Source organism: Hippoglossus hippoglossus, chromosome 13 (assembly GCF_009819705.1).
Source record: "Hippoglossus hippoglossus isolate fHipHip1 chromosome 13, fHipHip1.pri, whole genome shotgun sequence".
Taxonomy (NCBI): Eukaryota; Metazoa; Chordata; class Actinopteri; order Pleuronectiformes; family Pleuronectidae; genus Hippoglossus; species Hippoglossus hippoglossus.
This window is the reverse complement of record NC_047163.1, coordinates 14,119,979-14,134,914: the sequence shown is the minus strand read 5'-3', so window position 1 is coordinate 14,134,914 and position 14,936 is coordinate 14,119,979. Positions and strand designations below refer to the sequence as shown.

At 42.6% G+C, this 14,936-nt stretch overlaps 1 protein-coding gene across 4 annotated transcripts in view; it reads right to left on the bottom strand.

Moving 5' to 3' along the window:
* Positions 1-14,936, bottom strand: part of lekr1 (leucine, glutamate and lysine rich 1) — a 75,648-nt gene that overhangs the window by 49,022 nt on the left and 11,690 nt on the right. For all 4 annotated transcript variants that reach the window (XM_034604949.1, XM_034604950.1, XM_034604951.1 and 1 more), the window contains exon 3: positions 2,721-3,238. In XM_034604949.1, the coding sequence (XP_034460840.1) occupies positions 2,721-3,238 (518 nt within the window). The remainder of the gene's footprint in view (positions 1-2,720; positions 3,239-14,936) is intronic.

The following is a 14,936-nucleotide window of genomic DNA, read 5'->3' as shown; positions in this document are numbered from 1 at the left end:
TGTCTATTATGTAGGGAGTAGTGCTTGGTGAGTGAAACAAGGGAGTTTTTTGGAAACAGTTGCCATACTTTTTTGGTCCTTTTAGGGAATTTTTGTAGGACACATTTCAATTGTACATATAGTATACTACTAATTGAATGCGGAGTGATTTAGGACACTGATCTCCTCCTGTCTACAAACCCACCCCCTATTTTCCCTTCTCAGCTCACCAAGCGTCACTTCTCAGCAAAGTTGTTTATTGTGCTTCTGAGTGTAGCCCTGCTGCTTTATTAAACTGCAGCTCTATAACAAATAACCAGCACAGGAGGAAGGACTGAAACTGAGTTGAGAAAGGCTACAAAGGCTGCACACTTCACTTCAATTACCCAACAAATAACATTTTCACAACACTAGCGGTAGGAATATTCAGGAACATTTTTATTGGCGGTGTTTGCGGTGTACAGTAGGAAATTGTGAGTGAAGCTACAGTTGTGTGTGTGTGCAGGTGTGCGTGTGTATGGTTTCATATCCTTGGTTTCAGAATGGTGCCATTGTTTTGCATTTCAACAGGGGAGTCTTTAGATGTTTCAGATTATTCATAGTATTCTCATGAGTCATGGAAAGCGAGCATTTCCTACATATTTCCCAGAAACTTAACTTGGCCTTTAATGGCTGTTTGAATACAGACACCTGCTACTTGATTACAAACACTTTAAAGCTGATGTTAGTGACACAGGAATCCTCACCACCTGTATGAATGTGTGTGTGTTTGTGCACCATATGTCCCTTAAAGTGAGTAACTACACACAAGCACACAGACATGTGAATAAATAAATGTGCTATTGCTATATTAGGTTGCTCTGACGTTAGTAACCTGACCTGAACTGATACCTATGATATAACACTTACTCTGTACACTGATCTCCCCAGAATAGCTACCAACAGCCCCCAGAGAACATGCTTGAGCCTGTTGCATTCACCTGAGGTGAAGTACAGTACATGTGTGGGTGGAGAAAGGACAAGCAAAAAAAAAAGATGGCATGGTAATGAAGAGAGTAATGCCAAGCATAATCCATTATTAAAGATAAAACATGTCTCATGGTTCTGTTGCATTCTAGGCTGTTAATATCGTTAACGGAGGAGACTGTTGTTTTCTGTCACTCTTCATATGTCACTGCAGTATTTTGATCTGGTAAAGTATGTTTTGAGACAAACACAGTTTTTCTTTGATGTACCAGACATAAGGATGATACTAAACATATGTGACTGCCAGCTTTTTGATTCACAGTGTCAGAATCAAATAACATATCCTCTTTAATTTATGGTATTGGTTGGTTATGGTTTATGGTCACAGTGATGACCAGCTGCAGGTGCTGTGGGTGTGTGGGCTTTGCGTCAGTGTTTTGATGAGTTTACTGTTGTGCATAAGCCGGAGTAGACAGGACAGTCCTAAAGACTGTTCTGGTTACACAACATGATGATTTGCGAAGGGTAAAACACTTTAGTTGCTTAAAGAGCAATGACACCATTAGGCAAAAGGTAATAAAAAAATGTGCCTTATATAACTAAAGAGTTAAAATGACCCATTATATTTCAGGATAAAAATCCTACAACAAATGAAGCATGGTGTTAGTTCATGCAGGACACGGAGCTATGTGCTCAGCTGTCATAGGCTGTCAGCTACTGATTTATGTGTCAGTTACAGGTTTATGAGTGCTCGTCAGTCACTCACCAACCACAGCCCACTCTATCAACAAAGCGGTCCCTTTAAATACGACCTCCTCCTCACTGATCCCTGCTCAGCTAAACTGCCACCCACGCCCTGCTGCCGGCAACTTGCCCTCCACCACCCCAGCCTCCACCTTTTAACACTGAGTCCAAACATGGTTGTGGTAAATGGCATTCATCTTGAACAATGTATCTTGCCTGCTACACCCACTGGGGGATTTTGCACATGTTCCCTGTTTTATCTTAGCATGCTGCTTGACTAATCCAGGGAACATCCGAAGAATGGAGCCATCCGCACCAAGCATAACTGAATTCCCATTTGTGTAATAAATGGTTAAATCGTGGCAAAGTGTTCCTGACTGAAATATATTTCTAATTGCAATCTTATGGCACCGTGACTTTTCTACTCCACACATTCTGATACTACAGATACTACTCCAGAGTCTGCCCCCTCATGAATTCTTTCTGGACACAATGTGAAACACAGCATTGTGGCTGAATTATATTCCGTTTTTTTACTACAACTGGATCGTGCTGGGTCAGTTTGCTCTTGGGCTCAGGCAGGTTCGGACAGAAAAATACTGGCCATTTGGGTGGTAAAAGGTCCAACGTCAAGATCACAGCGGCTTCACATAACATGTTTTTGGCTTCATGACATCTCAAGTCTGCTTCTAGGGAAGTTCATCAAATTTTGACCAGTTGTCAATTGGACTCAAAGATTAACAGATTTGATTTCAGGGGTTGAGCGTCAAAGGTCACGGTGACCTCATTTGGAGAGAAAAAAGTACGTAAACTAAAACTGCACTGGTCGGCGAAGGCATTCAACCACAGGACGGTTATTGTATCGATGCACATATGGTACACACATGATAGTCTGATTTGTGTGTTGGGTGAGCTTGTGTGTTTTTGTGTGAACAGCATGACTCATGGGATAATTGCCCACATGAAGGCTGGCATTAGAGATCATTTCACACCAGGGACAGGAAGCACAGATAAACAAATGCAGACCTCACCTCTCTTCCACTTGTTGAAGGTATTTTCTCAGCTCGTCTAAATTTGTATTGGCCTTATGAAGTGCGTCACTCAGAACTTTCTCTCTCTCCTCATTCCTTCTCTCCAGCTCTTCTCTCTGCCTCCTCAGTCTCTCCACCTCCAAGTCTCCCAGCTCGCCTCTAAGTTTTTTCTCTTTTTCTTCACTGATTTTCTCATAGTCCTCCTCCATCTCTCTCCCCCTCCTGTCATTGTCCTCTCTCAGAAGCCTCTCTGTGTCTCTGCGCTTCTCTTCCAGCTCTTCTTTCATGCTGGTTTCTCTCTCCTCTGCTTTTCTTTGCACCTCCAGGTTAAGTGCCGTCTCCCACTCCAGCCTGCTCAGCTCCAGTGCCTCGCGCTGGGCCTTCTCTCTCTGGGCGGCCTCTCTCAGCTCCTGGAGCTCTGTCTCCAACTGAGCCAGTCGGGTGTTGAGCTGATGGAACTCGTGGTAAATGAGGTAACTTACACCACAGTAACGACACACTGTCTCACTGCGATCCATCTGAGGGGAAAATGCATACAATTAGTTCTAATATATTAGTTAAGAAGCAGCTACAGATGTACAACTTAGCATTTCAGCACATATACAGCCACATCTCTTTCTTTAAGGAACTTTAAATCCCCCCCACCTGACCTACTCCATCCTCCATTCTGGTTTAAACACAGAAAATCTCAGATTCTCAAATATGCAATACATCAGCTTTTAAGCTTTTTATCATCTCGTCCTTGAGTAACACCTTTAAGTCCAAATTACATTTTCACGTCAATGTCACGGAGGACAATAAACATGTCCTGGATGAATGATTTATTGTACGAGGAGAGAAAACTGTGAGCTGTCTACAAAAATATTTAGACTGATAACTACAGGCCCACTTTATCCATCAAAATCTGTTTCAGTCGCTGATGTCAGAGGCATTTTCTTTTTATCTGTCAGCAGTTCACAGCAGAAGAACACGGAACCTCTAATCCTCCAGATATTGCTTTTACTGCTTTCTGTTAGGGAAAAAAACATCTTCCCAAATTATCTCTTTTTTTTCTGTGCATGTCAATGCATTCTCTCTGAGCTGTTCTCACTTCTTTAAGGCTCATGAGGGGATGAGATCACATCCCCCAAGCTTTTCATCTTCGTGATAATATGTGTCAGATGATATTTGTGTGGCATGCTGACAGATCCTGCTTCAAAACAGCTCCAAACAGACAAATAGACTGCTGCATGATGTAAACAAGGTGAAATATACTTTCAAACAAAGCTTTCTTGCTTGAGAAGACAAAAACTAACCGTGCAGTTCATATAATTACTGGCATCATCGCACAGGTATCATATGATCGCCTTTGTCCACTCGTTTGTGTGACCAGAATATCTCAAACAATGAAGTTTGGAGTGAATTGAAATTGCAAATGTGTCCTAGGCCTCATACGAAGGACCATCTACTTTGCTGACGTCCTCTGACCTGCTAGTTTCCCAATGAACCAAATATTTTTGCCCTTCTCAGTGACCATACATTGATTAGGTTGCAACCACCGCCACAATATCAACACTGATCATCACATAATGATATCTATTTTATTTTTTCATTCAGTGCCTCCTGACTCCAGCTCTCTCCTGCTCACGCCAACACACAGAAACACACAGAATGATATTGTCATCGAACGCATCTGTAAACTCAGACTGAGTAAAACAACATTGTTTTGGTCTTAGAGAACAGAAATTATGTGTTTACTTGCATATAGGTTGAGAAGTGAGATAGGATCACAAAGTGGTTAAAGGAGACACACTCAGGACGTGTTCTAATGTCAAATCTGAAGAGACAAACTTAACGTTGTCCACTTGTGATAAGATCTCTCATGACAGAGGTTAAACCAGGTTGGGGCCTAATACTTTTGTTTTGGTGGCCCTGTATGGTATTTCCCCAAGGCCCACTGTGCTATATACTGATGGTAATGGTGGATTATATGGAGTTTTTGATTGGACTCATTCTTTTGGGAGGATAAAAGAAGACAACAGCTGAAAGTAGAGGAAAAAGAAACAAGCAGGTTAAGGAGATTAAACAGTGTACCATATAAATTCATTAGCTTTTCTTTAAATAATAATAACTTTATAATGCGTATCTAAACAATGTTATAAACTCTTTACAAAATCCATGGCAAAAAAAAGAATGAATAAAAATAAAAGGTATTCAATTCATTTCAATTTTAAGCTCCAAATTATAACATATTAAGGTCGAGACCTTAACATTTACAAACAGTTCCCACAATGTAAGATAAAAAGGAATTAAAGGAATTAAAACAACACATTATTGCCACAGTTACAAATATTAAAAATGCTTTCCTATAAAGATGTGTTTTGAGGCGTGATTTTAAGATAAGTAGTGCATTGGCGAGCCTAATCTCGTCAGGCAGGGAGTTCCAGAGCCTCGGGGCCCTGACAAAGAAAGCCCGGTCACCTTGAGTAGCCAGCCTTGACCTAAGGTAGTCAGCCTTGGCCTAAATAAAAGTGCGAGAGGACAAATAAGCTCTCTGACTATAGCAAATGAAAATACAAATCTAAATATAGACTATTTTCTGATATTTGGAATACATTCAGAGATTAAAAACAGGAGCTGAAAACATAAATCTATACTATACGATCAATGTCAAATATTGTTTGAAAGTTTGTCTTTGTCTCTTCTTTCTGACAATCTACAAACAAACAGATTTGAATAAAATACTGACGAGAGCCTCAACATGAAAAGACAGATAGATCAAGAGAATGGCAGCTATTGCCTACAAAGTAATTTTCCTGAAAGATGCTCAAATGGATTTTATTGAATGATCACATCCTCTTTTTTTCCCCTCTGCGAGAAGTCAGAGAGAAATGACGGGTGGTAAATGAGACAGACAGACTAAACACACAGCATTACTTGAAAGTGCTTTTGATGAGACAAATGATTGACAGGTAACGCTTTCAAGAAGATAACGGCTCTCTCTCTCTCTCTCTCTCTCTGTCTCTCTCTGTCTCTCTCTGTCTCTCTCGGTTCCCACCTATCACAGTGCCTTCTTACTCTGTGTTCGCATCTTGTCTCTCTGTGTCAGGTCAAGGTGCAGATCATGTCTGTCTTGTGTCTTCAGGACAGCAGGAGTCTGTATTCCCACAGCCGTGACAGAAAGACAGGGAGACAGAGCGCTGCACTCACTGAGAAGAAGAGAACGCTGTACACACTTGGATCCAGTGCAGGAAAATTAAATGCAAGAGTGAATGGAGGCTTTGCTAGTGGTTCTGTGATGCTGCACTTCAAGGTAGGGTTGGTAATTTGTTTCTTTCTTTGTTGAAACCCTCCTGATGTCCCCATAACCATCAATAAATAAAGTCATCTAGAAAAAAAAGAACAAAAGCCTGTATCTATGGACAACAAAGCAAAGGCGTGGTGATAGTTTTTCTCACTATACAGTAAGGTATTGTATTCCTTTGTGTCGGACATTTGTCCTGATGAGACAAACAGGAAAAAAAATGGGGCAGCGAGGACAGAACAGGAGGACAAGTATTAGTGTTGGCGGAGACAAGGCTCCAAAAGTAACAATGCATCACACTGTTTGCCACAGAATGGGATATTATATATCTGAATTGTTCATAAGCGTGAGATGAGAGAGACAGAGAGAGAAAGAGAGACAGAGATTGTAAGTGCGTGCAAAAGTGTGTAATATTTAGGACTGGGGCTCAGGGGGTTTCGATGTTTACTGTGCAGATGTCCATGTAAGTCCTGCAGGGATAGATACTTTAAAAAAAAACTATAGAGTGTGTGTGTGTGCATGTGTGTGTGTGTGTAAGTATGCGTGTGTGTGAGAAAGACAGACTTTGTTTGTAAGTGGGGGGTTTTATTTTGTCCCAAAAAGTGTATATCCGTCCTTTCCTCTATGTGTGTGTCAAAGTGCATGTGTGTGCGAAGTGTGTGTGTGCGTGTGTGTGTCAAACCATAGCTGAGGCACGATTCAGCCCTCTGGTCACTTTAACAGTGTGTATTGACCCCTTGATGTCTGTCTACATCACACACATAGAGAACCCTCACTCTCTCACACACTCGAATGTCTTGATTGTGACGACACTCTGATGAACTAAACAATATTCTAACCTGAGCCAAGTCTTGACCATCAAACAGCTCTTTGAATGTCCTCACAATGTCAACATGTCCTCACAACAATGGATTCAAACTACAATTTGTCCATACGACACAAACACAGGGAACTTTTCTCCCGCTCACACAATCCACAGCACAAACACACTCAAAAGCAGCGGTTAGATACAAAACACAGACAGAAGCACACACACACACCCAAGGACAGACAGACTGACAAACATACACGCATATTAAAATCCCACTCAGAAACAAGCACAAACGTGCATGATTACAAACAAAAGACATAGACAGACACATTCAAAGGAAAATTTACTTGCATAAGCATCTTCTGACAGACAAAACCCACACAGTCATTCACTCTTCACGACACACTCACACACATATACACACACCCTGAGGGCAGAATGTCTGCACCACCAGTCAGTTGTGTGCTCCCGTGACTGAATTTGGCCCCGTGGGGAGACCCCTTGCCCTGGGCACTGACACGTTCACTTAGCACTCAAACCACAAAACTAGCCCCCTCCACATGCTAACACATTCACTCGCACACACACACACACACACACACACACACACACACACACACACACACACACACACACACACACACACACACACACACACACACACACACACACGCACACACGCACACACACACACACGCTTGCAGAAAATACCTGCGAGGAGAAGGAGAGAAAAGAGGAGGTGGTTTGAATGAAACGAGGATGTGCCCAGGAAAAGAGAGAAGGAATTAGGGAGCGGAGGAAAAGAGTCGTGTTGTCCTTTAAATGTTGCATGCCAGCGTCCAATTGATGCTCCTCTCCTGCACACCAAACCTCTTTGTCCTCTAGTGCACGCACCACTTCTATGGCTCCCCTTGTGTGTCTCCTATCTCTTTTTCAGTCAGTCTCTTTATTGACTCCATTAGTATGCTGAACCGCTGCCAAAAGCAGTTTAAAACATTAATTTGAAGGCACATACGACTCTTACACTCACACTGCTTCAATTCATCCGGTAATGGTGATTCAATTATATATCCAGCTAATAAATATCTATTACAAAGAGCTTATTATAACGTCAACATGCTAAATGTAAATATGCAAAACATGTCTAATGCCTTGGGGTATGTCAGCGATGTGGCTGTGTGTGTGTGTGTGTGTGTGTGTGTGTGTGTGTGTGTGTGTGTGTGTGTGTGTGTGTGTGTGTGTGTGTGTGTCCGCATCTACAGTCAATAACCACAGAGCACTGACAGCGAGTCCTCCACCTCCTACTGTAACTGAAGCTCCAGCATGTGTCTACACCTAGCAGGTACCGAGGCCGCTCTGTGTGTGAGCGTGTGTGTGTCTGTGTTTTGTGACTTGGAGCCCCTCCACACTCCATGTTATCACCACAATGCCTCCATGCTCCATCAATTAAACATTGGGCTATTACCTCTCGCCTGATGTGAAACATTTAGGAGGGGTGGAGTGGGTGCAGGGTGAGGACATTTTCTGGCTGGTTGGTGTCTTGCCAGGATGAGAGGCATCATTAATTTATGTGGTGCCTTTTTAGCTCCCTTACTGTCTGCGTGTGTGTCTTCATTGTCTCATGCACCGAGGGTGGAGGTGGACCGCTACACAGACAAGGCACAAAAAAATAAAATAATCTAATTTCCCCCCAGTTTGACGAATCCTCTACTTTCACAATCACTCCACCTCTCTTTGCCCCATTGATCTTTCCATAATCTCCCACTTCCTCTGCGAATCCCTTTTCCTCGTGTTTGCTCCCTCCCCCTCTCCTTCCTCCTTCCTCCTTCCTCTGCCGAAAAAACAACTGCCCTTTCCCTCCCTCTTCTCCTCATCTTCCTGCTCCTCTCACTCGTCCACCTCCGCCTCCTCGGCTACAGCTGCCGTGACCCATCTGGCTCATCAAAACACCAGAAGTGGGTCACTGTCACGAACACGGACCCTTCATGTTACACACACACGCACAGTATACCCCCCCCATGTCCATGCGCACACCAAAACACATTCCGTGACCAAAAACTGACCCAACAGGCATGCAGCACACACGAGACACTGCGCACACAACGTATGTACCCCTGTCTATACAGCATACATAACACAGTGATGAATTGGTTTCACATCCAAAAATCACATGGCGCACAACATGTTTGTACCGTAGCATATTTTACAGACGCTATAGACGCACTACTTTAGAAAGACGGGCACTTAAAGTCACACAAAGAAAGGTCCTCTCCTTTTGTCCTAAACCCAATTAGGGAGGTCTACATTTACAGGGTTTCTTTGTGGACTGTTTGACAAAAATCTCTCTTTGCCTTGTGAACTGCAGTTTTTTCCCGTACTTATCAGACACAGCAGCCTGGCCAAAATCGGACCAAAAAATCATTTGTCCCTTAATCTTATTTATCAGATCAGCAGAAGGTCAAAGCCTTTAATGAGGCAGAGATGGTGTGCAGACTGTACACAGCAGGCAGAGTACAGAGGAGCTGGAGGCCAGCACAGATCTTCACAAACACACACACTAAACTATTTATTTCCGCTAATCCCCAGTACATGAAAAACCTGAACGCCTTTGTGTAATTTTGGGAGACGGGAGGCTCGAAAAACTACAATACACACAAACAATTACAGTCATGGAAGCACAGCTAAGCGCACATTGAAATCTGTTTAGAGATGTTATGGAGGGGTACAAGGCATTTAGGCTTTTTTGTGGGTGCCTGGAGGATTAGAGGCATTAGGATTAGGTTTAATCAAGTGATATGATGATGGGCGGCGGATTTAGGGAGGAAAAACAAAGGCAGGAGAGCAGCCTCGTCCATCATACCTGGATCCTTCTGAACTCTCTCTCTCTCTCTCATTCTTCCAATCTAACAAATGCTTTCTTCTTTTTGTCCTCTGAGCTCCCACTCCTCTCTCTCTCCGTCTGTCTGTGAAATCACAGACACGAGAGATCACGCAAGCATTTAAGAAGGGATTAAGTAGTTAAGGGACTTATCCATGTTTTTTTTTCCACTAATTTACCTAAATTATTTTTCTTTTTTGGACTGTGATAGTGCATGAGAGCTTGTAGAGCATGAGTGTGTGTGTGTTTGTGTGTGTGTGTGTGTGTGTGTGTGTGTGTGTGTGTGTGTGTGTGTGTGTGTGTGTGTCCTAAAAACACTGTCCAGCTGTGCTCTTCTGTTTGCGTGTCAAATGGAGAATGTTTTTTGGGAGCTTTTGTCACGTAGCGTGCGCATTTTAGAGCTTTAGTTTTTTTGGATCTGTTTTTTTCCTTTTGCTTTTGCGTGCATGAATATGTCTGGGCGCATGTGTGTACATCATATATGTATGCGTGTGCTCTTGATTGTGTGTGCGATCGAGACAGCGCTTCGTGACTGTGGCTTTGTTGATTTTTGTGACGATAAAGACCCCCTGTGGTGCTCAGTGTAGCGAGAGCCAACACTGAGATTCCACTCATCTGGACCCCATGGCGCAGCACACATCACATGACAGGCGTGTATGAGTTTATGAACCCGCACACATAATACCATGAGTGTAGAATTCGGGCGTGTGTGAATATTCGTGTGCATGTATAACCTCCTTGACCATGGTATGGTGTGCGTGAAAGATTATCTTTTGAGTGTGTGTGAGTGTGGAGCAGGGAGAAGGGCGGGGACGTAGCAGTCACAAGGGATGAAGGGAAGTCTAAAAGGGGGGCCGAGGCGTGCAAGTAGCAGAGAGGAGAAAGAAGATGGGGTGAAGACAGATCAGGGACATACTGTGCTTTGGTGGATGAATCAAAGTGTGTGAGATGGTCAGTGTCTGGGCTGTGTGTGTGTGTCTGTAACACTAAGGAATCCACATTCGCTCACAGGCACAGATTTGTACATGCAGACAGCAGACGCAGGAACGATCAGCAATAGTCTCTCAAAAGTCAGGACAAAGTCGACAGAGCAGACAACCAAGTGTTGGATGGAGTGATGCGCCAGAGGGACAGTAAAAATAAAATAGGCACTATGATAAAAAAATGAGAGCTTGCAGGAGGTATTATCCAGGGTTGCATGTCTGTCGCTTCACTGGCTGTCCTCCCGTTTGCAAATCTCTTTCCTTGCCTTCCCTTTCCCCGTCTGCCTGGCCGCCCACCTCACTTGCTCCTTTGCGTGGTAGCAGGGAAAGGGCAGTGGCAGGGAAATAAATCACCTATGGCTGCCTCGACCGGCACTTGGTCACGCATCACATCACATCCATGCACATGGCGAGGCATGGCATGGCACGTCACAGCACGGTGTGGTGTGGCATGGCACAGCACAGCAGACACAAACAACATAGCCTGAAGAGCAGAGAGCAGAGAGCAGGGAGAGGACTGGCTGCACTATTCATTTTGTTGTGTGTGTGTGTGTGTGTGTGTGTGTGTGTGTGTGTGTGTGTGTGTGTGTGTGTGTGTGTGTGTGTGTGTGGGTGTGTGTGTGTGTGTGGGGGGGGGGGTTTGGTTATGCTGACAAATCAGTCTAGATGTCTTGACATATTTTCATCAAGGTTAGCTAAGCCTCCAGAAGTGGGTGATTAATACATTTACAGCAGCTCCGTGATTAATCATTCCCCAAATCTCATCAAGCACAAGACAAAGAATAAGACGCCACAGTATCAGTTGCACAAAGTCCAGAATAGACAACATGGAGTTGGTCGCATTAGCTCCTGGCAAAATCGAACTTAGCCTATTTAAAGCAACACTATTAAACTATTTTTATCTTAACAGCTTGAAAATAATTTTGATGGTGCACTAGCTTGTAATTTACAGTGGTCCTGAGAGCTCTGCACACTGCAGCTTTAGAAAACACATGCAAACAGACAAAACACAAGCAAAGTCAGGATGGTTTTTCAAACATTCATAGCACTGAAAAAAAGAAAATCATACTGAAAATATACACAATACAATCAAATAGAGAAAGTAGTAGCAGTAGTAGTAATAAAAGCAAAAGGGGTAGATGTAGTAGTAGTGGTGCTGGTAATAGAGATAGTAGTAGTAGTAGTAGTAGTAGTAGTAGTAGTAGTAGTGTTACAGTCTTTGTTGAAGCAGGGACTCCCTGTTTACATTCTTGACTGGCCAGAGCTGCAGGTAAATCCTATCAACCAATTACACACAGTCTTCGCTAGATTTAAGTTTTATTGCTGCAACCCCATGAAGTTAATCACGAGTTTGACACAGGCTATAGTACATCCTGCTGCACAATATGCCCCTCAGCCTCGTGATTTAATGTCCCAGCAGTTGTGCTGACAGATAATAAACTGTATGTACAAGGATTAACTCCACAGTTCCAGAAATCAGAGCTACAGTTGATGTTTTTAACCTAGATTGTTCACTTTCCAGACTCCAGTATGTCAGTCAGCCACAACATTGGTTTTAATGCTCTCACTGACCGATGTTTATCAGGAGCCTGTTTTGAAAAAAGTTAATACTGAACCATCATTAACGTGATTTAAACCTAATTTTATAGTTTAAATTATTTGCCATTTATGAGACTTGAAGTCAAAATCAGCCACAAATTAAAACCATACCAGTTGTAATGTAGTGGTTGATATTATATTATATCACATTATATTACAGTTTCTCAGGGTCCAGGTTTGAAACACAGAGTGCAGACATACGGGGTGAAGGCAGGACAGCAGGGCAGCCAGTGAAAAAAAAAAAACGAGCCAGAGAGAGAAGGGGGAGTATAGTCTGTTACATTAATCAGAGTTAGCAGACAACACATGTGCTTCCGTTAGCTCCACTAGACCACGCATCACAACACGCGACTCGGCACAACATGGCACGGCACACTAAGCCAAGAGAGGCCAGAGGAGGCAACACCGGCTGAACTATGCGTGCTTCTACGTGTGTGTGTCTTTGTGTGTGTGTCCGCTTGCCCGCCTGTCTATCTCTGAATGTTGATTTTTCACTTGCGATCCAGTTTGTGAATAATAGCATGGCGTTTTCTGAAATTCTTCATCTGCAGTGTAAACCAGGTGGAAGTAGATAGCATTCTGTCTGACTAGATGAAAGTCAGTGGAGCGAAGAAAACTGCAACCTCATTTAACCTTCTTGAGCAAGAGAAAACAAGTGCCGTCGCCTGCGGTGCTTAACTCTGTGATGAATCAGACACTTATGAATGAATAAAACAGGCGTCGATCTAATTCAGTTTGAATGCACTAAAACCTAAAGCTTTACATCACTGAAGCTCAGCGAGGCAGAAAGTTAAAGTTAATATAATGTCTGCAAGAAAATCACAACCCCGTTCACTGTTGATGAGGTATAATGGGTCTGTGAGTGGTTACATTTCTGGGTTACACACGTTGGTCCACGAAACACTCATCTGTTCAATTTTCTGTATGAAAAATCTAAATGAAATTATATTTTCTAAATTCATGATATATTAGACTACTTTACTAATATTTTTGCGTTTGTCATAGCAATCACTATAAATGGCTGTCGAGCTATATGTATATTCACATAAACACAATCTTCCCCATGAGTTAGCTTCTCCACCAAATGTGCATTTAGAGGTAAATTCGACTTATGTACCAATAAAAATAACAAGTCAGTGGCCATGTTTGGATGCAGCCCCCGCCAGCCAATCAGCCGTGAGATGAGTCGGACGCTTAGATTCCACCCTCTCAGGCAGGCAAGATAAGTTACAAAAATATAAAAGTATAAAATAATAAATAAAAAACTGGACTAAAATAAGAATAGAAATATTATTGGAAATGTCAAATGAGAAGGAAGTATTTGCACATGATTATGAATGTAGTATTGCACATGATATTAATAATACTGTACATGATAATAATGAAACTAAATATATTGCACACAAAAAATCTAAAGTTATATAGCACATATAGCACATGAAAATGAAAGAGTGACATTGCACATGATGATGAGCAGGAATATTGTACATGTTGAGAGGTAATATTTCACATGGAATTCATAAAAAATATAATTGTTTTCAGTCTCTGATGTAAAGAAGAAGAGTTATGCAACAGAGATTTCTTAGTTGTCGTAAAGTGAGATTTGTACCTCTTGCTAAAAACACATATGTTTGTGGATATGATGGCTAATGGTTTACTGAGGCCTCTGGCCTGACCTCTGTTGGAAGTTAATTTCTTTCTATATGACTGTTAAATAATCAGTGCAAAAAGTTGATTGTATAAAAAGAAATAGATCTTATTTAATGGTGTGTTATAAAAGTCAGTTGGGTATTTTCGTCACAAACCACCAGTATGCAAGGAGAAACATTAATAAATCATGTTTTTGAGTTAATGGTCTTGGGTTCAGGGATAGACTGTCTGCCCACCTGATTAATCTGTATCATTCAAAAACAGCTTCCACAGTGGCTGGCATGGAAAACGTCTCATAAAAGCAACAGTGACCTAGTAATGACCCCTGGATTATCATGCAATATTGTCACTTTGTATTACCAGGGCCCAGACAACACCCGTGACATTATTGCACAATAATCCCCCCACTGTCTCTCAGTAATTACTGCAGATCAGCATTCACCTGATGAAACCTCCCCCCTCTCCTACCCTCGTTTAATCTCTCTCTCTCTTCGCCCAGGATTAAGAAAACAGATTGGCAAAGGGGCAGGAAAGGTATGAGAGTAACAGGAGAAACAACCAAGGAGGAGAAGGAATGCAAAGGGAGGAGGAACAGGATGGGAGCAAGTCTGAGATACACTGATTACAGTGAACAGCCAACACATGTGCTGCCACTATCCAGCGACCTCCCGAGGTCTGAGAAGAAGGGAAGGGTGTGTCTGGTTTGAAACTATCCATTATTCAAGTGGGGGGGGGGGGACTGAAAGAATGAGAGGGAAAGAAAGTAAGACAGAAAAAGAAAGGAGGAGAAATGAGTAGCACGGTGTAGCTACCTGGGACATGTGGCTTGTCTCTCCTCTCCACTTCTTCTAGAAGATTTTGCCATGCTCACATTAATAATGGATGGATGGAGGGAGGCAGAGGGAGACAGGGAGCAGTCGAGAGCCCACGGTCATCAGTCAGACACACGAAAAGACACGACGGAGACGAGTCAGGATTTCGATTTACGCGTTTACGCTTAACAGAGTTGAAG